This window comes from Thunnus maccoyii, chromosome 2, assembly GCF_910596095.1.
Source record: "Thunnus maccoyii chromosome 2, fThuMac1.1, whole genome shotgun sequence".
Taxonomy (NCBI): domain Eukaryota; kingdom Metazoa; phylum Chordata; class Actinopteri; order Scombriformes; family Scombridae; genus Thunnus; species Thunnus maccoyii.
In genome coordinates, this window is record NC_056534.1 from 16517024 (window position 1) to 16542989 (window position 25966).

The 25966-nt window shown below is 43.1% G+C and overlaps 1 protein-coding gene across 1 annotated transcript; it reads right to left on the reverse strand.

Annotated features, from left to right (window-relative positions):
* Window positions 1–457: 457 nt before the first annotated feature.
* Window positions 458–24166, reverse strand: mxd4 (MAX dimerization protein 4). Its single transcript, XM_042436652.1, has 7 exons — window positions 24110–24166; window positions 23946–24020; window positions 23202–23301; window positions 19718–19747; window positions 5716–5830; window positions 3771–3933; window positions 458–2628 (listed from the first exon to the last, which is right to left on the reverse strand). Exons 2-7 carry the CDS (start codon window positions 24007–24009, stop codon window positions 2468–2470), a joined length of 633 nt encoding a protein of 210 aa, XP_042292586.1. The 5' UTR covers window positions 24010–24020; window positions 24110–24166; the 3' UTR covers window positions 458–2467.
* Between the last annotated feature and the right edge of the window lie 1800 nt (window positions 24167–25966).

A 25966-nucleotide genomic window follows, 5' to 3' on the forward strand; every position in this document is an offset into this window, starting at 1 on the left:
TCACTTTTTGCGACAAGTAGCTTCTTTTGTATGCAAGTTTTTTTGTTTTGAGTCTTTTGTAGTTTTTTTTTCTTTTTGTTTGGTCAGACCTGCCATGGTGGACTGGCCCCTTTTTTTTTTGTGAAGTGTTGGGATGCCAAGCTCTAAAGACTGCCAGAGGACTGAGGCCTTGTGATTATTAAATGGTCAGAGAGCGACAGAAGCGCCTCCTCCGTCAATAGTGACTATTGTGCATAACCTTACAGACAAGTTGGAGAGGGAAATTTCAGCAGTGCTCAGAAGCTCCAGAAAAAGCTAACGCAGAGAAAATAAGATCATTAGTCTTGTTAATTACTACCGAATGTGATTAGTTTTGCTAAAGTTAACTAAAATGAACGCCTCTACAGAGAACAAATCATTAGAGCTGGCCCTTTTTTTTATATATATATATATACTGTATATATATATTTTTCCACATTTACAGCTTTGACTTGTAATCAGGAAAAAAAAACAAAAAAAAGAACATCCACACACACATGAATACTGCGTGAAAAAGTAACAGAGCTATAGAGAAATGCAAATTCTGGATCGATGGACTCGTGAGCAAAGAGAACGAACCACTAGTGAAAAAGAAAAAGGAGGATTGCTCCTTTTCTTGCAGGTCCGCTCTCTGTAGCCGCACACTTGCCATCTACAGGGTAAAAAGGTCAAGGAAAAAGTCTCCCGCAATACCTTATGGTCCACCAGAATCGTTTTTAAAACACTCAGAGGAAGCACCCTCCTCTCGTATTTATTGCTACATCAATTCGCTACTGAGAAGGAAACACAAGATTTGAATCAATCTTTAAGGAATAGAGTTAATGTTGTGAGGCAACTCTTGTTTTCATTTGACATAGTAGTCCATCCACACCATAGGGTGGTATAGTGTAGTGGTCAGTAGTGTGGAGTAGTGGTTAGGCAACCCAACCAAAGGGAGACATGAGGGTTTGGACAGTAACTGTACATCTATATACATTCTTTCTTCTCTGCTACGGCTCTGTCACTTTTTCAGTTTGTCTTTGGCCCAAAAAGTCGGCCACATTTGGTAAACAAGATCTGACTACAAACAGAAGATTAAGATTACACATTTGCAGAGGTACTGCTACGCTTTGACACCATCCTGAAAAGTGAAAATTTAAAGGGAAAAAACGTGTTGATTCAGGTTCTTGCTGAGAGTTAGATGAGAAGATCGATACCCCACTCATGCCTGTCTGTTTGATATGAAGCTGGAGGCAGTTAGCTTAGCTTAGCATAAAGACTGGAAACAGTTGGAAACAGCTAGCTGGGCTCTGTCCAAATAAAAAAAAACTGCCTAACAACACCTCTCACTTGTTTATTTTGTCAATATAAAAAAAACCAAACAAAAATCAGCAAGTTACAGTTTCTTGATGGGGGTTATGTGGAAGTCACTGCTCCCTGCCAAACAACTCCTCATAAAACCGCAATTTTACATTTTGTTTTTTTTTTTACAGATTAAACAAATGAGACACAACACTTTCGACTTTTGAAGTGCTGGTAAGTATTTTTTCATCTTTAGACAGAACCATGCTGGCTGGTTCCCCCCCTATTTCCAAACTTTATGCTAAGCTAGACTAAACATTTCTTTGCTCCAGCTTAATATTGGCTGGACAGATATCAGAATGGTATCAATCTTCTCATCAAGCTCTCTGCAAGAAGGTCAATCAAGTGTATTTCCCAAAATGTCAAACTATTCCTTTAAGCTTACACCATGTTTCGACAGTCGAACTTTTCAGAGAATGTTCAGGGCATCTGCTAAAGCTACTTCTGTGAATCGTACTTGTGTGAAGGGAAGTTACTGTGTGATGTAAATACATTTTGAGGTCCCGGTGTTGCATGTATTGCAGAACAAACAGAAGTGTTTGTGTATTATTGCCACATGGAGATGACATGGAGCTTATATGTTGTTTTTGACCTCTCTTTAACTCACTGGCTTGGTCTTTCTCTCTTGCACACACACACACACACACACACACACACACACACACACACACACAAACAAACATTTACAAAATCCTGATTAACAAGTCAAAGCTGTCCACCACACCACAGAAGTCCCCGACATGAACCACAAATTCTACTCTGCTCTCTCTGAGCCTGCAGCAAAACACTAGGTAGGGGTTGTGAGGGCAGTGGGAGGGCAGTGGGAGGGCAGGGCGTGTCAGGAGGGGCAGGTTCAGGCAGGATACAGTAGGGTGAGGTAGGGTCAGTGGTATATAGGAAGGAGGAGGAGGAGGAGGAGGGAGGTCAGGAAGGCTTGAGTGGCATTTTAGCCCCACGGCTTCCTGGAGAGCCGGAGCCAGGATAGGAGGAACAGGTTCAGGGTGTACCGCCTTTGTGGACTGGTCTGATGTAGGTAGTGGGCGGCGCTGGAGAAGGAAAGCATGGGTGAGGGAGCTGGATCAGGCTGGGAGATGGAGGGCCGCTGCGTCTAACAGTGGTGCGGCTGCAGTCTGTGGGAATGTGTGGCTGAGTAGCTGGTGTCGCTGGAGCTGCTCTGGAGGCTGTAGTGGTCCTCCTCCTCGCCGTCGCTGATGCTGTCCACACTGTCCGCCTCGCCGGGCGTGAACTCCATACCCTCGATGTCCACCTCTGCACACACACACACACACACACACACACAAACAAAAAAAAGAAAACAACACAAGGTTATTTTCAGCACTGTTTGAAAGCAGAGCAGAAGAGAGGAAACTGTTTATTTCCACCCACCAAGTGTGGGCATGTTTATTAGGGATCCTGCTGCGCCTGTGGATTAAACCTGGATTTAGGCGGCCATTAACTCTGAACAAGCAGGCAGATCTTTGTACTCCTGCAGCTAATCCTCATCCATTGATAAACAACTGCATTTGTGTTTACCTCATTCAGGGTCAGTAAACACACGGCAACAGTCTGAACTAAGCATTGGAGGGGAGTTCGTGACACTGGTGAGCAGCAGATGCACCTCAAGCCTCAATAAACTGGATGGAGTTTCAGGACGCTGGTATTCAGATAAAAGCAGTGTTAGTGGGCAGAAATAACATGCCCGACCTTATTATTTATGTCTACAGATGAAAATGCCAAATCTACAAGCAGTACTGCACCAGTATGCAACAGCTTGACATTTCCCGCCATCGGTAGCTAAGGAGGAAAGCCAGATTTCTTTATCTGGAGTCTGAGGTGTTAACCTTTTGACTGGGGGCATCACCTGCAAACAAGGCATGAGCTAATCATGGAGCTGGCTTTTCACTTGGATCACAGTGTGGCTCAGAGTTTATCAGTGGACAGCGAGAGGAATGCAAACAGCCAAGCAGCTCACACTGACTTTACATGTGGACAAAAGCACTACCAGTGTTGCATTGTAGCGGTTATTTGCAAACAGATATAGCTTCAGGACATACAGTGTGCATGTCAAGACTAGTCTTGATATGCATAGTGTAGTTTGGCCATTATTGATTTGCATCAAATGTGGAGGTGATGCAAATTTGATTTACATTAATGTCACAGTTACATAAAGTCGTGACCATAACAATGGTCAGAGCTGTATCTGAATACCTCTAGAATTGATCTAGATGTAAATGTTGAGTTTATGTTTTACAGAATATGGTACACACATCATATGAACTCCAGAGAGTCCTATTCAGACGAGCCGTGATTATTTGAAATGTAATATATTGCGGTTAAAACTGTCCAGATTTGAGACAAATGAGGTTCTATTAACGGGTCGATCCTTGTTTTAGCGCAGCTGGTCGGCGTACCTTGCTCGGAGTCGGTGGAGATGGTGGAGCCCATGCTGTCAGTGCGGATGCGCTCCACGGATCCTGACACAGAGAGCTGCTCCAGGCGGCGTTTGAGGTAGCGGTGCTCTCTCTGCAGCTGCTCCTTCACGTTTAAAGCCTTCCTGTCCTGCTCCTCCAGCTTCTGCAGAAGACACAGAGAAATGCCCCCAAAAAAAATCAGTGTGTTTGCTGGACCCAAACAGCTCAAACTGCATACTCTTAATACTTTTTTTTTTTGTTTGTTTCATACCATTGAAATGTACACATCCATCCAAAAGGTCACGGTGAGAAATGTCTTTATGTTTCTATATCTACTTTCGCATTCGCTCACATTATTTTTTTTGCACTACCTTCCAACAGGAATCCAAAAACCTTTCATCAAGGGAACACAAAAGAAGTTACGAAAAACAAAATCCTACTGTGACCTTTCAGGGCCTCTGTAGAAAAGTCACACAGCATATAATTTAAGTATTTCTCCACCATTTGACATTCACATTCAAAAGACGCGTCACTGCTGCACACCAAATATGTCTGTTGTTCTTTTCTTTCCTACTACAGTGATTAATTCTGTAATTCTTGTTTTAGGATACACCGTCACCTTTGCCTAAATTTGGATTCATATCATAGCTTTAGATGCTGTTGCTGACGTTATTACATAAAACCACGAAAGCTTATGAAACCAGTTTTGTTTTATGTCATCTCCTGCCGACCGAGCCTCTGCCAAAGTTTCAAAAGAGAGTATTTAACAATAACAAAATTTCAAAATGTAATGGGGAAGTGGCCATATGACTGTGTGAGGGTTTGTAGGTTAGAAAGTAAAAATAAACCTAAAACTCTTGTAAAAGTTTGACTCAACATGGGTTTGGATTTTATGGACTTATTGGTATGTGAAAGTTCTCTGTGGTGAATCAAAGTGACGTCTACCGATACACGTCGTTGCCCACCCTGTGATACGGGAACACGAGAGAGAGACGACACGGTGACGAGAATGTCTGCAGCAGAGGCCCTTCTGAGCAGAGACAACATGCACGATAAACAGGAAGTGAAGGGTTAAAAACTGCCTGGATTTTCCACCGACCACACTGTGACTGCTGTTGCAGCTTGTAAACAGCGAGATCTGTTCCCATATGTGCAGCTCATCTTCTACAAATTAAGAATCCAAAAATGTTCTGCAAGTGCTGATGTTTGAAGTTTTATAAGCTCTTCTGTGTCACTGGTCCTCTTGCTGATGCATGTTTTTTTTTTTTTTTTTTTTTAAAAAGTGTCTTACACGTCCTATTGTCTGTGTGTGTGTGTGAGCTGCAACAGGAGGGGGCCTTAAACAAACTTCCAATTATCTCCTTCACATATCTGAAGATCAGCCACCAAATGTGCTGCTTGTTCCACTCTGCTGAATCATTTGTTTAGAGGTTTCAGTCTTGGGGAGATTTTATTTCTGTCAGATCCTGAACTGCTCTGATTGAAAGATTAGAAAACGACATACCACTTAAAGAAGGCGAAAAGGAAAAAGTGTAATTTACCAAAGCCTAAGGTGACGTCTTCAAATCGCTTGTTTTGTCTGGTAAACAGTTCAAAACCTCCAGATATTTAATTTACGATGTGGAGAGCAACTATTCCTCGTACTTAACAAGTCGGAACCGAGCGGTCTAACACCACCCACGGCCGTTAGATGCTGGCTCCAAGAGAAGAGGAGATAGCGCCGACCGCAGGAATTTCAAACGGCTCTAATGTAAACCAAAGGGTAACTGTGTCGCTGCGTCCATCTTTATATACAGTCTACGGTTGCAAATGTTTGGCTTTTTTTTTTTTTTTGCTCGATAAACATCTAACAATTAAAGCAATTATCCAAATTGTTGTGAATACAGTACGTGTCTGGCATTCTGTGTGAGGCTGTGTGTGTGTGTGTGTGTTTTTTTTTTAGTACCTTGATGTGCATCTTGGCCCTTTTCAGCAGGCTCAGTGTGGTGTGTCTCGTGCTGTCTGGACCCAAAGGCACCAGCTTCTTCAACTGCTCCAAGTACAGCCGTAGTTTGGCACGTCTGTAAACACACAGGACATAGGGTGAGTCAGCAAGCATCCACCGGCAGAAGAGAGAGAGACGACACCTACACAAACAAACTGAAAAGAGCTTATCTACATGTCCCTGAAGGACAGAAACAAATCATACTCTTTCTTTGTATACTGTGAGTTTTATGTCATACTTCAGGGAGAATGGTGACTAAATACTACATGATCAAGGTTGGTTTCAGTTCTGATTTTTGGACTTGACCGTGAAAGACAAAGGACTGAGGAGTCTTGCTGTTTTCAAGCGCTAAAATGCTTGCAGAGGCTCCAGCAAACCACTTTCAGATTCCTGTGTTAAACTGAGAATAGCTACGCCCGTTGATGACATCCGACCAGAAATTCAACCAACCAATCAGCCCAAAGCCAGAGTTCATGTGTGCACCCCAACGTTTATGTCTTTCCTCATCAACAAGAGCTTTTCATACTGTACACCCACATGTGACACACATTAAACTGACTTTTTCTGTTCACACGATATCCCTCTATCCTTTTTTTTTTTTTTTTTAATTTTTTTTTAGCTTGTGGTTTTCTTTGTTTGACTCACAAAAACGTGCTTTTGATGCACGAAACCACCTGCACGAGATACATTTGCAGAACCGTAGAATGACACACTGACCTCCTCGCTGTCCGTGACGGACTGACTGACGGACAAAATGGCAACGCGGTTGTGCCCTGCTAAAGGGAGACTCCTTAAAGCCACGGTCTCCGGGAGCAAAAGATCATTATTGAGCAAAATGACAGCTATGAGAGGTTTCTCATCTGTTCTGGTCACTGTTGGCTGAACTCAAGATGCAAACCGTGGCCCCAGAAAACCCTGCATCCTTGCCAAAAGCCCTACAGGCCAACAACCCCAGATCCACGAGTAAACAGCTCGCTGGATGCAGCATGTGGATATTCAATTCAGTGACAGTGACGACAAAGCAAAGTTAATCTCTGCGCGGACACGGACTGACTGTGCGGATATTGTATATTATGTCAAAGGACTGCCTTTTATTCACAACATTTTTATCAGTAGATTACCTCCCCTCTCTGTCCTTGGTCCATTCAGATTTGCTCATAAAGGCCTTTCAAGCCTCCATTAGTCAAGCTAGTGCATGAACCATTTCTTTGTTCTGAGCTAGCCTTCCCCCCTTTTCTCCCGTTCCTTTGGCTAACTCCAGCAGAACGGTAAACAAACTCCAACAATGTGAGGTCTCCGCTGGCCATTGCTGCAACTACAATAAACCTAATCAGAGAAATGAAGCTTTCTGGGGCCGACTGCAGAGCTGAGCACACAGGAGACCACAGCTAGAGCACAAGAATACACACTCTTTACATATGCACACACACACACACACACACACACACACACACATACACAGAGTTTTCCCTGTTTCTTTTTCAGGAAGGGCGTCGCCTATGTTTTTCACATAGAGTAAGACCCTCTCAGTAGCCCCGTCTGTTTCATTTAGAGGTCAGCCAGAGACGGCCAGTGGGCAACAAGAGGGTCTCGGGGACTTAACATAATAATCCAAAGTCTTAAATGATAATTGCGTTTTTAATTTTTAGGGATTTGATTGTAGCTTTTTATAAAAATGCACTGGATTTTTAGATTATGCCCTTCAAAACCATCTCTACCTCTCTACAGGTGCACACAAGCGTTCCCAAAAAAAAAAAAGGGCGTGTGAAAGTGCTCCAGTTCTTTTATTTCCTCTTCTCCCAGGGGGTGCTTCCACCTCCCCCCACCCCCCCACCCCCACCCCATCCGCTGAACCCCTCCACCCCACTGCTCCACCCTGCCAACACCAACACACCCTCGTCCCACTGGAAAACAAGTGTCTTCTGAGGACAGGGGTGGGGGCCCACCTCCAACCTGCCCCAGTCACGGCCACATGAAGCACTTGGACTCAAGCCAGGGGAAGCAGGCAGGAAGGAGCTGGGGGTCTGCAGCGGGGGGTGGGGGAGAGGGATGTTTTTTTGGAAGGGAGTGGGGTCCGAGCAAGTGGATGACTTTCTCTTGGGTTGAAAAAAGGGCTCTTTGAGTGCAGTGTGCTCAGCTGCACTAGGCAGCGCTCCACACACATCATCCAAAGGGTAACTTGAGCCAATGGGCAACCATCTTGCACCCCCCCCCCCCCCCCCCCCCCCGACTCTCCCTCTCTTCTAATGAAAAACAAAAACAAGGCGTTCCCCTTGACTGCCCAACCCCCCCCCCCCCCCCCCCCTCCAAGAAACCTCTGGTGTTTTTATGGACTTATTCATCACAGGCCCCACCTGTACGCTCACCACATATTTTACCTGGCATGCAAAGGGTAGAAATGTGCACAGATGCGCTTTCACCATCACTGTTCCACATAAAAATAAAATGAATGTCTGCCCTGTTTGGTATTCAAGCTGTCAGATATAACTTCTAAATCAAAAGCAGACATCGAGCCACTCAACGACCGTGTTAGACACTGTGTGGTGACCTGGAGACAAAACCGTACACGCGTTTTCTAGAGTTGCACAAAACGAAAGTCTTTCTGGGACAATGATAAGAATCATAAAATATATAATGGGATATAAATGTCATTCCCTGCAGTTGTTCTGTGATGTATTTTGGGAACACTGAGGGCTCGTGGCCAGCAGAAAAGCTGATTATTTACATGAATCAAGATGCAAAACAAGGAATCTAATCGCTTAAACACGGTAACATTAGTGTACAAAAGCAATCTTTCCATAAGGTCCATTTAGTAGCTGCTCTGGAGCTTTCGATCCTATCACATGATCCTCATCAACAGATGGAGTTTGCCCGGTTGTCATGGAATTGTGGATGTTCGAATTTCCATTTTCTAATGAGTTCAAGGTTCTTGTTTTCCATGTTGGCTTTAAAAGTTTGAAATGACTGACAGCTCCAGAACTTCTACTAAATAGACCTTGTGGTGAAATTGTGTTATCGACTACTGTGTCCAGAGTCCAAGACTGAACTTTCGATTTCAATAGAACAACTAGATATGAGAGTGTATACATATCTTGATCTTGTTACCCTGATATCTGATATCTATCTATTTGTTAATTCTTTTCTATTGGGGTCACATGTTATCAGTTTCACATGTATGACTCAAACTGAATTAACGTATTAAAAAAGAACTATTTGCATCCTCAGTGACACATTTTACTTCCTACATCCCAGCTGTAGTTTTGGCTTCATGTCAAACTTGCTCATTCTTTTAATTTTGATAACAATCCACTAAGTATTTCTGTCTCGTGGGCTGCAACAGGTCTGGGCAGAGTCTCTTTGCACTACATGTGTCTTTCTTCTATCTGTCCTTATTGTGTTTCTGCGTCATCTTTCTGATGCATATCAGTGGGACAGGACCTGGTTAAACCTGGCAGTGTGTCCCTGACAGCTCCCTCCCAGCAGCACGTGTTCCCCCGCCGCGAGACACACTCGCTATTTTTCTTCAAGAGCGCACAGACGATTTGGAGCGGAGCAGGACCCTCCCTCCCTCACGTCTGTTATTCCTGAGCCAAGCCCTGGTCACGCAATGTTTATCAGATTGACTCAAACAGCCATGCAAAGTGTGGCACCAGATGAATGTTGTGTCCATGGAGGAGAGAAGACAGTTTGCACCGACTGGTCCACACGGTTCTGAATCACATCAAATTTTCCAATTTGTCTGGCTTTGAAAATAGGACGGTCTTTGATATTCCGCTCATGAATAGTGTCACAGTGAGAGAGTAGTTGCGGTGGTGTCACATAAGGGTTTGCAGTGCAAGCAGATTTCTGGTTTGTTTGTATCAAACATTGTGCAAAAAGTCAAGGTTTCATGCACGGCGCACACAATACTCACAGGCTGTTTTCAATATTCAAATGATCTCATTTTAAAGCAAACTTCTAAAGAATAGTTAAAAGCTAATTTCCTGCATTATTATGGCAGCATTTTCACACTGCAAAGCTTTTTGTGGAAATTGCAAAGCTGCAAAAAAACGAAATGCCCTGCAATTTTTCTGCATTTGAGGGTTCAATAGTAAATCTGCAATTTGATTTGCATGGAGTCATGTCTGCAGGGAAATGACCACCTGACCGTTCTCACGTGCAGAGTACCACGGGATGATTTGTGTCTGATCTCTGGCCTTCCCTCCCCCCTCCTCTTCCCTCTCCATCAGGGGCTCGGTGCCAAAACAAAGCGAAGGGGGAAAAAAAGGAACTTTTGCTCAGAAAGCTGCACACTGCTGAAACTAGAACAAGCTATTTAAACTGCTGACTTATGCTCCAAGGTTACTGAGTACACACCAGGCCTTTCTCACAGATCTGCTCACACTTTGGGCCTTGGAGGGAGAACAACCGTGAAATATCTTGTTTTGCTGCTTAAATCAAAGGCAAGCTGTGTGTCTGTGGCCGCCTGTGTATGTCTGACTGATGCATACTGAAAGATATTTACATACGCCGCACCAGAGGATGAACACGATCGGTTTCACAGTGTCCACACACACTCATGATGGTTTGTCCTGGAGACGACAGCGTGCCCCCGGACTGTCCAGCGCTGTGGGATCGGGGATCTATCGGCACACAAAGCGCTGCAGGGCCTGAGAAGGCGAGCCAGTGCAAACAACGGGCCTTCACCCCTCACTCACTGCACTGTTTAATGAGCTCGCTGCAGCCCAGCGCATTCCTCCACCCATACGCACAGGACCGAGTGGCTCGCCTGGCTCGGAGCCAAACTCGCTAAACTAAGGTCAAAGGTCATCAGAAACACCACTGCAATGTTTCCTCTCACTGCTAGAGTTGACTCGGTTAGTCCCTGTTGGGTTTAAATAAAAGAAAATGCAATACCGTTCCTCTGGTGTTGTTTTGACTTGAGCCCACAAGACATCGACATTTAGGATGCACGGCCTAGTCGGCTCATATTGAATGTTTATTGAATAATTTAATATCAAACTTGGTTATGTCTCTAAAAAAAGGGCATCCGGTCTGTGTTTTTAAAGAACTAAGTAATAATCACATTAGTCTCACAAAGTTATTTGGGAAAACTGCAAAATCACTAAAAAAGAAGTCTGACAGAGGCAAAGAGCACAAACAGCCAGATGATCAAACAGGTTTTAAAACCCATATTTGAAGAAGAAAAAGTAGGCAAACAGTAAAATTATGACTTGGACTGTCAGTTGTAAAGATCTATCACAGTTTAATGATTCAAATTTAACCGACCTCGGTGTACTTCTTCTATTTCGTGCATTGCGCACACAGGTAGACAACTTTTGGTTTCACCTTAAAAAGAAGTGGTTAACTAATCTAATAATCTGTCTGACCTTGTTTACAACTTGTCTGATTGTGTGACTGCACATGTCAAAACTTTGCTGTAGCATGGTTGCCATGTTCCCAGATCTCAGCAAATACCAGAACTATCTAACTTTGACTAACTGAGTTTCTTACTATCCCTTAAAAAACTTTTGTGGCAAAATAATTCAAAGCATCATTTTTTTTTCTTATCTTTTGAGCAGTATACAAAAAAATATTCCAAAACTTTTCCAAAGTTTTCAAAACCTTTCTGCATCTGGTCCTGTGTTTACGGCGTGTCTCTTTATGTGGAGTGAAAGTGGGGGCTGCGTCGCGTGAGTGTGGATCACCGCGGTGCGGTGGTGGAATTTGGGGTTGCCATTGGAGTGACTCCACATCTGGCTGGCAGGTTCCTGGGGAGTACGATGCAGATGGAGGGAGGGAGGGAGGCTCGAGGTGGTGAGGGACCCTACCCAGGGGCCAGCCGACAAACACACATACACACACACACACACTGGATCTCTCAGCAGCCCCTCATCAGTCTCCCTGTCACCCTCTAGCCCTGCCCTGAACATGTTTACATTTAACAGAGATCTGATGCGCCGCCTCTGAAAAACAAGAGGGTAGAAAAATAAGACGGCGCTGAGGCAGCTCATGTGAAACTGGCAGAGTGGTTTGCCACGCTGCCCACGCCAGCGAGACAAAAAGAGACACACACACACACACACATAAACAGTGAGACGAAGGGAGACACGAGAGTCTTTTATCATGCAGTCATCTGGGACGAGCTGTATTTGTTTTCTGTCGTCGAGGATGCCGCACCCACCCACTGTGTGCAGTGACAACTGCGAGGCGAGACAGACGGATACAAGTCCCCCATAAACACATTCTCCTGACGGCAGGAACATTGAGCTCGCTCTCACATGACTCTGCTCTGACACGCAAGCAGCAAACAGAAACTTGAATACTCCAAAACAGCAGTGCACACAGAGGGAGGGGCCTAATTACTTCACTTACTCGTAGAATTACACCAAAGAAAAGGCCCTGCATACTTTTCTGGTGATTAAACAACAGGAAACTGAAGAATTAGGCAGTTTGTTGTTCACTCGTCGTAGTAGTATTTCTACAAAGCAAACTGGAATTTCCACTGGGCGTGCTTGGGAATGCCTTCTAATTAGATTCATTTGATTTTTTTGTGTGTGTGTGTGTGTGTGTGTGTGTGTGTGTGTGTGTAGTGAAACAATCCCCTGTGCGAATGTGGATCATTACAAATTCCCTTCCTCAGCACCGGCAGCTTACACTGGTGTTAACAGAAAAACAGATGTCAAATAGAATTTAAAGAGGAGAGCGTGTGAGCAAACAGATAGAGGGGGAAGCTAAAGAAAAGGTTTCCCTGTGCATCTCTGAATCATCTCAACACAATGTCAAATGACAGACCTGGACATTAATTGCCTTCCGCTGCGTGCGTTTGAAAAGTACATGTGCAAATGTTGGACTAGACTTGCAGAGACAAGTTCAGTGAGCTCAATAAACACATTCCCCCTGACACGGAGGGCTCTGGTTTTATAAGGAATCCTTGTCAATGATTAACACGCAGGACTCCAGTGGCATGAGAGGAGATCTCAGCTTCCATGTTGACTGTAAAAGTTGTTGTTTACTTTGGAGGGGAGGGTTTTAGAACAGCGGGGCGGGGTCCATCCTGGGGGTCTGGAGCCACTTATAGGGGTCGTAAGATAAATCTGAGGAGTCCAGAGATGATAACATAACAAAATTATGCTTATTTTTTTTCCAGCCTTTCCTCAATATTTTGCTTTTTCCCTGTCAATTGCAGGATGTTTATACCTCATCGAGATGTTTTTTTAAATAAAAACCAAAGGGAAAAAGCAGTCTTTAGTTGACCGAGTCACCACCTGTAGGATCCTGCAACCCGTGACAAGCAGTTATTTTAGCCAAAACGGTTGAGAACTACTGTTCGGAATAAAGGAGAGACAAAAATAGATTGATTTATGACAGAATGCCTGCAGCTCTAAACCAATCTATCAATGCATAATCAAAGAAATATTTGCTTGTTTGCCAAAAAAACAGGCGTCGCTGAATGAGCATGAAGCTGCGGAGCATTCTAGTAATACTCGGTCTGCTAGTTTTGTGACCCCCATCCACCCACACACTCTCCCCCTGAAACTGCCTCTGTTACTTAACTCTGCATTCCAGCATATGTGTGCATACTCTGCTGACCTGAATTTCAGGCTGCCTGCTCGACACACAGAGCAGCCACGTCCTACGTTGCCTCCAGTCCCTCCCTTCGGCAACGCTCAAGAATGTCTTTGCCTCCTCCTCCTTCTCCCTCTCCTCCTAAGAAGAGTCTATCCGCAGTCGTGCAGACCTACACGACACACCCACTTTACTACATTACACGCCCGATTTATTACATGACACCCCCCCCCCCCAATGTTGTCACTGTAACAGCCTGCTACATGACACACACACCCCTAACCCTAATCCTAACCCTAACCCTAACCCTAATCCTAACCCTAATCCTAACCCTAACCCTAACCCTAATCCTAACCCTAATCCTAACCCTAACCCTAACCCTAATCCTAACCCTAACCCTAACCCTAACCCTAACCATCTCCCTGCTCTTGCCTAAACCTATCCAAGTGTGTGTGTCATGTAGTAAAGTGGATGTGTCCTTTTAATTGTTTTTCCGTGCTCTTGCCCCAAACCTACGCCTGCACCTATAAGGCGATATAATATATATCGGGTGACAACAAAAAAATGTCTATCGTTTCATGTTATGCTCTATCGTTTATTTCGTTGTGTCGCAAATTTTTAGGCCGATATTTTTTGTCACTCAGACGACGTTTTGTGTTCTTCCGCCCGGCGCAGATGCAGGCAGGAAATTTGCATGAAAGCAACACAAACAAACATGGAGGAGAGTGAACGCGACACAGAATTCCAAACAGGAGAAGGCGAGCGAGGATCAGCCGAGACAAAACGAGGGGCTAGTACCTAAAAGAGGGGCTATTTCTGTCACATGGATGTGGTTTGGGTATCAAAAGTCTGACATGGACAGAAAACCGTACTTTGCAAATTATGCCACAGATTTCTTCACTGAATTTACAGAAAATGTGTTATATCGCGATATGTATCGTTATCTGGATATGAAATGACCTATATCGGGATATGGGATTTTGGTGATATGGCGCAGCCCTACCTGCACCTTGTTAAAGGGCATCCTACACTGTTGTTTTTATGAGCATCAGCTGCTTTGCGGCAGTCGACCAAGTTTACTGACACAGAAACGTGGTGTACCCTGCAGTGGCGACACCTGAGAGGGAGCAGTTACGTTCTCACCTAAATGTAGGTCTACAGCGGTCGCGTTCACATGCTCAAATGTCTCAGCGAGTGTACAAAAAAAAGCCCAAAAAACATCATCTGCAGCACAGGCCTTATGCAAACAGCTACTCTGTGACCACGGCCGGGCTTGACCTGAGTGAACCGGAGAGCTTCTCAGCACCCGGTGACCTTACGGCAGAGAAATTCCACATGTGACCTCGTCTGCTTGACCTCCAGCTGTAGCCTGTTTCTTATTCTTTGTCCACATAAAGACTCTGCTTTTTCAACACCGCATTTATAACCCAGACTGTCCCGAGGCTACATCCACAGACTTTAGTAAATGTGTAAGTATTTGGACGAATCCAGTGCATCCTAAGGCTGGGCAATATGACAAAATATATCAGGAGATGACAGAATATGTAAACCATCACAGATTATACAGGTTACATATCCCTTTAATATCTCCGGTTGTATTACTCCACTGCAGGCAATGTTGCTAACCAATAAGCAGGACTACTATGACTACAAAAAGTCGACTACTACCACTTGATTTTTCTTGTATTTAATTCACAAACACAGATATTCCCATCTAGATATTTTGTCTACAAACGATTGCTTAATTGACTTTCCAGAAAAATCACTTCATCACAAAATGCATACATTTAAAGCTGAAGCAACTAGTCTATTAATTGATTAGCGAAAACTTAATAAGCAACTAGTTTGATCATCTATAAATTGTTTAAGTCACTTTTAAAGCACCTTTGGCTCTGGGAAATTTTGAACATTTGGACCTCTGACGCTATTTTACGGCCTTTTATAGACCAACAAAGAAATTAAGTAAGTAAGTGGTAATGAAAATAATCATTTTATATTGCAATATAAATTTACATGGTCACTGATAGAAGATTTATCTAGATCTATATCAGCCTGATGTCAACTGTAACATGAGGTCAACCTGGTTGAATGTATTCAAATTGCGACATGTGCCTTAATGACTCCACCAATGCTAAGTACATAATTCATTGCTCTGGTTTATCATCTGCCCACGCAAGCCTAATGAGTCCAGGTCACCACACACTCGTGAGGAATGTATCTGACAGTGTGACATTTGAGGAAGTTAAGTACAAAAGCCACGTGCAAACATGTGAGCCACACAAATGCCACACCATAACCAAAACAACATTGAATATGGAAAGTTGCCTCTCTTTTGTTGATGAAGCTGCCTGTAAGAGGGGGGGGGGGGGGGGGGGTAGATTTTTAAAATCAAGTCGTGGACATTAAATGACCTCAATCTTAACTGCGATCATGATCGTTGTGCGGTTTACAAGCCACATTAAAATGCAGATTAGCAGGATTAACAGGCCCATCAAAGCCCGACGCCCTCCACATAAACTCACTGTCACAAAGAAGATTTATACCTCAAAAGAAGAGAAACGGGCACAAATGAGTTTTGGCAGGAGGACCGGTAAAGAGTGATAAAGGCCCTCTGTGAGAAGGGAGAGCGGCTCTCCTCCTTACTGCCTCAGGTTTCTGCTGACTCAGACACTTTTAGGGGGCGAAATGGAGCGCCAGAATGAGGAGAGGGAGGGACGGAGGGAGGGGAGGGGGAAAAAAGATAACAGAAAAAACAGATGTGGTCTCTGGAGAGAGAGGGAGACAAAGAGTAGAAGGCAGGGAGGTGAAGTAACAGGGCAGTGGACGGCTCTCCCTCCCATCCAATAACTCAAAAAGCTCAGCGAGGTGCCCGGCCCAGCCTATAGACACACACACACACACACACACACACACACACACACACACACACACACATACACACAGGCCAGCTTCACTCAAGGGGAAAGAGCTCCTTAAAGTCAAATAAGTCATTTATCACAGCTGGGAGTGGAAGACACTGGGAGAGTAAATTTAATTAGAGAGACGATTAGACCGTGACAAACTGAGTGCCGGCTTCTGTGTTCATAAAGTGCATGTAAGTTTAGAGTTCAGTTCAACAGGTGTTGCTGCACATTGTCTGCAGCGGGTTATACTGTATGTTTTCAGAGAACCGTACTTGTGGGAAGACCAGTTCAACCTCTGAGCATCACTCTGTCTGTGTCATCTCAGAATTGAAACCGAGAGAATCTGACCTGCCATGGGTGGTGTCTGTGTCTGAAGAGTTAAATATAGAGCTGTAAATCCTTTTTTTCAATTGAGGGAAGCAGAACAAACAGATACTCTGCTTTACACGACCGGACTCTGATTTCCCGTAAACAGGTGATACATGGGAAAACAAAACGTCTGAAGTTTCGCAACGTCTTGGTGTTGCTAGAAAAGGAAACTTGTGGCGCAGATGAGTCGTCATAGGCGTGATCAAGAGCGGTTGAAGTCAGAAATGTGGAAGGAAGCAATGCCAGAGGAGACCAACCACACAGTAGCATTTGGTTTCACAGAAACGTCAAGCTGATGCTCTACAGCTCTGGCCTGTGCCAGTAATGCAATGACAGGAAAAAAAAAAAAAAGTAGCAGAGTCACCCTCGAGATGGTCTTTACAGAGCTGTCATGGCTGCACTCGGGCTGCAGCAGATAAGCAGGTTGCGTCACGACAGACGACCCTGTGAGACGCTGCTGGCACCCACCCACTCTGATAACGGGACACAAATATATGCAGGGTGCCTTCTGAACAGCGGCCAAGACAGCCGTCGGTTTCATAAGAGATACCTAGCATGCATAAGATCACTACGCATTGCCAGAGAGTCTGATGTCCACAGAAACATATCAGAAAGCTGTCACATTAGACACTGACACCGCCTTAAATTTGACTTTCAAGACTATTTACTTATTTTTATTTATTAATATCTTTGATCAGATAGTTCCTGATTTAAATTTCTGATAAAAAATAAATAAATTTACCACTTTTAGACTATTTTTAGGCAAAGTTCATGAACTCCTGCTTTGTTTTTAGACAACATTTATCATTTGATAATTTTGGCTTCTTCTGTTAAATGAAAAAAAGTATTTTCCAAAATAAAGTATCCAAAAAAATGCACAATTTTGGCATTCAAACTGAACAGATATAAAAACTCGCAAGATAACACTACTAAACAACTATTTGACTACTCACAATAAATCGAATGCCTTCCAGCATTTAAACCAGACATTCATCAGTCACCTAGTCTACCTCGTGAACATACAGTACAAGGATGGCTTTGTTGTACCAGCGTGAACCAAACACACCGACACATGACCAAACAAAGACAGTGAGTCAGGCCTGAAACAACAGCAGCACCTCCCTGGAGTGGCGTCCGAGGGCGTGATGGAGGTCTGGCTTTAGGAAACCATACTGGGACTGGCGCAGATTAAACTCTGAGCCGATGATCTGAACTGGTCATACAGTCATTGAACTGGTTGAACAGGACAGCTGAAGGCTTGTGGTTTTCTCATGAATCGACAGCAGACAGCCAGAGATCAAGCAGGGACGCTGAAAATGATTCATTTCTATATGAGTTTTTTTTATCAGTGAGACTCCCACTAATCATATCTTTTTCTAGATCTTTTATCTATAAAATGTGAAAAACAAGTGAAAAATGTTCATCACAACATACCGCAAGCCCACGATGATTGCTTGGTTTGTCCGACCAACAGTCTAAACCACAAAGACATTCAATTCACAACAATATAAAACAGAGAAATACAGCAAACCCTCACATTTGAGAACCTGGAACCAGTAAATGATAGGTGCTTCACACCTTCATACCCTGTAAAATAATTGTTCCAAAGAATGAAGTTTTAACACCTGCACGTTGGTGTAATGACCATGTAATTTGAGGCCGCAGGTCCAGACAGGGATTGAATCAGGATGCATTCTGTTCCTAATGATACCTCGTCACGCAAAACAGTCACGGATTAAAAAAAAAGGAAAAAAAAAAAAGCGGGAAAGTACTTTTAAATACAGAATAATGCGTTACTTGTCAACAAGGATGGTGTAGTGTGACTTACAGAGCGTTTCAACATAATTTCCTCTCTTTAAACCCTTACATCATCACCAAAACATTAGTGAATAAGTAAAATAACTCATGTTTTCATGTTCATGATTTTTTTAGAAACATGTGGCCGTAGTGATGACAAGGGAAGTGAGTAAACTGATTTTGGAACTCTTTACTGGCACTTGTGTTTCTCATTTTGACTGGACAACACTTCTTTTCTAGCTAACCACACCCCGTCATCGGACATGAGGTAACCGTGGTGTTTCAACACCTGCAGCGTAATCAGCCGGGGCCTTCGCTGTCTGTCAGGTCAGAGAGGAATATGTCCTTACATGTTTTCACGCCGCTCTACACACATCCATTACTCACTCCCAGACATGTGACTGGCAAACCCTAATCCCTCGACGTGGGTGACAGTGTGTCACGCACATGCAGCCAAACACACCCATTTCTGCCTCTGCTTACATGCTGAAAGTCACATCAGCTGTTTCTTAAATCCTCTCGGGCAGGCGTTTGTTTTTTATATATATGCAGCAGTTCGGGGGGGGGGGGGGTGACATTGAGGCCGCAAAAAACAATTATAAAACTGTTTTACAACTTCCACCGAACATTCTTCTCCAAAGAATCTAGGCTTTGTTGTATCAAAGAAGAAATTTTGCTTCCTGACCAGAGATCCCTGATCTGTGAAGTCACGTCCCCTGTTGGTGAAGTCAAAACAAAGCAAAAGCAGACATCTGTGTCTTCGGTGAGCGAGGATATCACATCACCACGAGCCCAGCGCTGTACTCCGCAGGGAGGAGGAGAAGAAGAAAAAGTTAAAAAAAAAAAAAAACTGTTTGTGAGCTAGAGTGAGAGATGCATGCCGGGAGGAGAGAGAGGAATCGTTTCTATATGAGTCTGTGGGTTTCTCAGTTTTGGAGAAATGACAGGCGAGGGGCCAGATTCGCCACGCCTCTGTTCACAGTGTCAGTCTGGGCGAGATTATCGCATTACTGACAAGATTCTCTCTCCATACAAGGTAACAAGTTTCATCCGTGAAATAGAGACAGATCTAATCAACATGAAGGTGCTCTTTGAAATCAGCCTATTATCCGTTTTCAGACACGAGGAATTAATCGATTAAATCTCTGCCTCTTTGAAGATGACCTCTGATCCGATCTGCAACTCTGGTTACTTTTGAATGAGGTGAAAATATTTCACCTCTTTTACCTGTAGCCGGCCAATCTCTTCACTTTGTATGTTAGGAACTCAAGGGTGTGCGGGGCTAAAGACACGCGAACAGATCAGACAAACATGATAGACAGGGGCGGGGTAAGATGTCACCTTACCTGTGTTTCTCCAGCTCATTGTGCGACGATCTGAAAAGGCAAACAGACAAAAGACAAGGGTGACTGTCGGGGCAGAGAGCGCTGAAATCAAAAACACTACACAGACTTCAAATGACATGACGTGAGAGTTTGGATCTAAATGCAAGACAGATGACAGCGAGAAGTGTGGAGCAAAATGCCAAATAACAGTAGAACATTTGGAAAATAATGCTGCTTTTTCTTTTATTTCTGCCTCCAGGTGGCTCTGGGTTTTTTTTTGAATGTTAGAATGGCTGTACTGTTAAATTTCACCGATTATAATACTCAAAAACAGGCCTTGTGTGTTGCATAGTCATGCTGATTTGCAGTGGAACTAAAGGCACAAACAAGCAATGTAAAGGCGTGTTTACACATTCTGGTAATAGTCGGTCTAATTCTGAAAATCTTTTTCCATCTCTGTGTGACATCTGTCAAAGTGCGTGCAGCAGAGGGCAAAAAATGGCCCTGAGAGAGAGAGAGAGAGAGAGAGAGAGAGAGCGAGAGAAAGAGAAAGAGTATCTGTGACTCCCCCCCTCCCCCTCCTCCTCCTCTCCACCCTCTCCCACACACATACAAACAGCATGCATACACTGCTGTTGTTGCTGCACGCTGGCTGAACAGCAGTGTGGACATGGATAAAAACACACTCAGACGTCTGGAGGCCTAGACGCTGCAGAATTCCTCAGCGTGTGGGCTATTCCGAGGAGAGCCCTATTATGATGTGCAGCCGGGAGCAGCGAGGGCACTGCAGTCCATCTGAAACAGGCCCTCTGTTCATGAGACCGTCATGGATACCGCGGCAATAAAAACAAAAACAGCGACAACAAAGGGCCAGACTGACAACAAGCCTTTTCAGATTTTCCGCTGTTCGAGAGCCCTTGTGCTTGTGAAGCAGTGGTTCCCACAGCTGTGCCGAGGAGGCCGAGGCGCCTGGAAGACGACGCTGCTCGCTGCACCAAAAAAAAGGGGTTACAGTTGCTCGCGCAACTGGGATAAAGTGGCACAAAATCACCCCAGAAGCAGCAGGATGGTTGCACCGCTCCTGATAACCTGATCCGAACCTGGCAACTCCTTTTTTTCAAAAAGGGCCGACAAAGGGCTTTACTCCATCATGGAGGAAGTGAAGCTATTCAAACCTGCACAAATTGGGGAAACGTCTCAGTCAAAGCAAAGGGCATGACCAGGAAATCATATAGTACTGTAGAGGAAGGGAACGCTCACGGACCTGTAATAACAGCAGGTTAACACACACACCTTTACATGATATGTAAAAGAATGGTGTGTCATGCAAAGGACTTTGTGTCATAAACTCAGCACTGGTGATCAAAGGCCTGTAAATTAGTCTTATATCAGCTTTTTATGGGATGTAAAACTGCCTGAGCTCATCCCCAAAGCACCCTGGGTATATTTTCCCACATTCACACGGTGGATTTCAGGGTAGCGAAAGAAGTCGAGCTACTTCTTCTCATCTGAGTTATTTATATTAATTTCAGGCATGAAGCCTGGCGAGCTGGTGTTTGTCACAGTGCGTATGTGTTTGTCTGTTTGAGAAACCACACCCACACACTTGCAAATAATTGTGTCAGGCCATCAGACACTGTATCGGAGGAATGTAAAAGTGGCTGGAATCTCGTTTGAGTAGACACCACACAAAACTACACGCCTTAAAAAGGGATTGTGACAGTGCAATTATGACAGAGACACCACATGATGATGTACGCGCAGTGACGTAACTCTTACACTCACTGCTCAGGAAATCGGGCCTCGATGTGCTTCCCTGAACTAATATTAGCCAACAGGAAATTTGATCTTTTCATCAGGTTTTGATGCACTAGTGTTATTCGGATCAACGCCAGGCAGATCCATTTAGGAAGTTCATAGACAACAACCAACTACAACCAACCCTGCAATTATTTGCATGTTGTGTGAATGTAAAAATCCCCAAACTGGAATCATATGACGTCAAAGGGGATTCCTGATTAGGGCGTGTCCCAAAACGATTCAATCATTTTAAACACAGTGGGCCAATTCTGTGTCATTGACGACCCACCTGCTCAACAGGCCTTTAATTTCAAGAATTTTTGTATTAAATATTAACCTACTGACATTTAAATGACCTTTAACCAGCAATCCAGCTATTCCATGAAGAGAGAAAGCAACAGAGCACAACAGAACCGAAAGCGAAACTTCAATTTATTTACTTAAGTAATCTTAGTCCGTGTAAGTACAGTCAGGTGTTACGCAGTATTTGGTGACCCATCAGATTCTGTGACCTACCCTGATAATCTTACCTTAACCTTAACCATCACCTCCCTCCTCATCGCTAAACCTAAACCAACCTAACCGACACTGCGGGTCACAGAATCCGATGGCTCAACAAATACAGTCTCAGTGTCTAGTTGCAGACAGCATGAATGGGGTCAAATGTGCATTAATGAGAGTTTCAGGATTAGAGAATGAAAAACAATCAATATTCTGATCAGAAGCTTCAATCTGCTATGTGTCAACCGTCATGAACTCTGTGTGTGTGTGTGTGTGTGTGTGTCTGTGAGTGTGAGAGAGAGAGAGAGAGAGAGAGGGCGAGAAAGTGGGCTGACATGGGACATTTACTTTCATTTAACCTCTTAACCACAAAAAAGGCTTTTCAAAGCTTTGCACAGGTGAAAGCATGATAGCCGTGTGAGACTGTGTGCGGATATGAAAGATTATGTGCATGTTTTTTGTCGGCATGGGAAAGGTTTGGTGTGTGGGTGTGTGTGTGTGTGCGTGTGTGTGTGTGTGACATACATATAGACAGATAGACATATGTAAATATACGTGTACTTACCATATTCTACTTACTGCCAACATCTCATGTTGTTTTTTTTTTGTTTGTTTGATTTTAAGCTGTTATTTATAGACTAACAGCTGACTAATCTCTTAATTTTACTATCAGTAGATTAACACTTGCATTGCATTTGTTTTGTCTTTCATTGTTAAAGCCACATTGAAATTGCACCAATACTAACTTGATTACTTATACATGTATTATTTTATTTCATTCATCTATTTCATTATCTGTTTTATTCTATTATACTATATTATACTGTCATACTAACATTGTTGTTCACATTACTTTTGTTAATTCCATAACTTTGTCTATCATAATCATAATTGTGCTTTGGCAACTACATGTCAAATGTCATGCCAATAAAGCCTATTGACTTGAATTGAGATTGTATTGAGTGGGAGCAGCTGAGTTGACAGTGTACGCGTGGCAGTGTTTATTGGAGGGACCAAAACACAGAGAGCCCAGCCCCGGCAGCAAAAAGATGGCATGAAAACAGCTCCCTTCCACTATGTGTGTGCACGCTGTATATATACATATACATATACATATATATATATGTATATATACTTATGTATATATACATATATGCTATGCGTTGACACAAGGAAATAAAAAGAAGCAAGCATTCATATTTACCTATTGTTCTGAGTTTTTCTGGAGATTGGCGAGGCTTTCGTTTTCTTCCTGGAGAAGTCGCTACTGTACGGTAATACAGACGCATAACCGTGTTCTGCCTCTATTGAGAAAGACAACAAGACAACATGCATGTTCATTTACTGAGGTTCCTGCAAGCAAAACAAAACAATATAAGCTGTCACAGTCATTTGGGGAGGAGGGAGGGAGGGTGGAGGGGGAATGGTGAAACATGGAATAGCTATAGAGGAACAAAACGTGATCGATAATCATTATAATCGCTTCCAATACATCCATATAGACTTCAGCTAGGGCTATATTTTACACAGTTTATGCTACATGGCCATATATGAGTATGTGTCATTATGATACAGCCTCATATTCTCAATGTCACTCTTGTTTACTCATTTCCCTACAATGAATAGAAAACAAATACCGCATTCTGAGTATATATACGAGCTGGCCTGTGTTAGAAATAATGCAAGCACAACTCATGAATACATGACACACTTTAAAACATACGTTACAGCTTTTTTTTCTAGCATACAGGCTACCGGGTCCAGTTTGCACCCATCGTTTGTCCCATTGTCTCCAAAGTGACATCATACCTGCACTATGGCACTGCCAGTAAAAAACTTCACACATGAGAGAATATTAAACACAGCTGCCAATCTAAAATATCTCCATTGTCGTTATGAATATTAGGATAGAAATCTCCTGTCAACTTGTCAGTTTAGCTTGAAATACCTCTGTCTCTTCTTTCCAAGTACTCTGCAGCCTCCAGCAGAATTAAAAGAGAATTAAGTTCCATCTTGATGTTGTCTTGTTATAAAAATAGAAACAATCTATTTACACAAATGTACAAGTCATAAAATAATGGAATGGTAATCTAAAAAAAAAAAAAAAACTACTTCAGAGCGATGTATGTGCGCTGCTATATTCACTTCTGAGTCTTGATGACTCCAAACTACACTATCAACAGCACCTAACTAAAACTCAAGGGACGTGACTGATTGCACATCCGTCCAACCAGAAACGCTAGAGGCCGTTATATGGTAACCAATGAACAGGCTAAAATCTGTGAGCTGCGATTCGATTGGCTTGACAGTGCATAAGTCATCAGGGACATGCCCTAGCAACAGCCTGTGAGGCCCACCCCCTCCGTAGCTGATTGGTTTGGTACGCAGACAAGCAGCCTGTGATTGGCTGTAAGATATTTTGGGCGTGTCTCATAGTTGTACTTGGGCTGTTGTGCTGTTTGCCAAATTTGATAACTTCTCAAAAAGTATGCTTTTGGATTTGGACCGTGAAGTAAAGTACATTCAACGTTCATACAGTCAATAAGGTTGTTTTAGATATGTCAGCTATTTCTCATCAGTGGCTGTGAGTGACTCACAGGGCCCATATCGTCCTCATTTCCTGCCCAAGTCATTCTGAAAGTCTTATATGAGGCTACAGAAATTAGTTTATGAGCGCCAAGGTATAAAAAAATGACCTAGCCTACGTTGTTATTTGCATGACGTTGAGGAACACGTGAAAAACGTGAGGTTGCAGAATACATATGTCTCTGAACAAGTATAAATACTTGCAGCCGCAGGTGGGAGAAAGTCATTTTGCAAGTCACAAATAAGTTTCTTGTATAGGCCCCAAAGTCTCAAGTCAATACCAACAAGTTATAAGTGAAAACACTGTAAACACGGTAATTAGTATAGTAAATTTACTGATGTAGTGAATGCTTTTCATTTTTTTTTAAATCCTATCTTTTATTTCCAAATAAAGTTATAACATTTAAAAGTAAAATGATCAGGTGTGCCTATATGTTATATGACACAATTTGACACAATTTGTAATTTCTGAATGTTTTGCAAGTTGCTCTCTGTTTTTGTTGGCTATATGTGCTACTCATTAAAATCAAATGTGATAATTCAAGGTATTGTCTCTCTGCTGCTAGACAAACTTTTCCCTTCTGCTCATGCAATGCAACTGGATGCTGTTTAATTAATTCAAATTATATCTGTTGTCTGATTAAATTCACTGCATCCCGTTTTATAATATTTTTAAAATTCTGGGTTTGGAGAGGAACTCATTCCAAGTCAAAAATGAAGCCACGAGTCATTTGGTGATAACGTCAAAGCTTTTTTTTTTTTTATTATTTTGTCCAATCAAGTTTAAAGTCCTTAGATTAATGTATCAAGTCTGGCTGAAGTCCATGTCGTGTGACCTGAGTCCACACTTCTTGTTGCAGCAGTGCATCACCTCAGAGGGCAAATGTGGCTTTATTCTCACTGCAAACCCTCAGCTGTGTAATAAGCATGCTGCTGAGTTGTGGGAGTTCTGAAGGTGTCACAATTGCCAGAGCAAGAAAGAAGAGTTATGAATATCTCAGCAGGAGTGCTTGCAGAGTATAAATGTGGGTTGCTCTGGCAGGCAGTTTATAGTGCTACAGCAGCCAGATGTTTGTGCCTCAGATTGTTGGGGTACATGCTGAAGAAATCACAAAGGCATTATTATGAGGAAAGTAACTTTTACTGTCAATGGTACAGAAAAAAACCCTTGAGGACCAGAGCCACAAACATTGTTTTTGTTGTAGTGTCACGCAGGAGCCTCACGGGGCCTGTACTGCAGACAGTTTGTCATAGATTGCAGTACAAAATGTATGATAAATGTGGAGCTGTGAAAATTTAAATAATCCTCGAAATATATAAAGAAATGTGTAAAAACATGTAATTGACTGACATAGACACAAATGAACATATACAAGCTGTGAT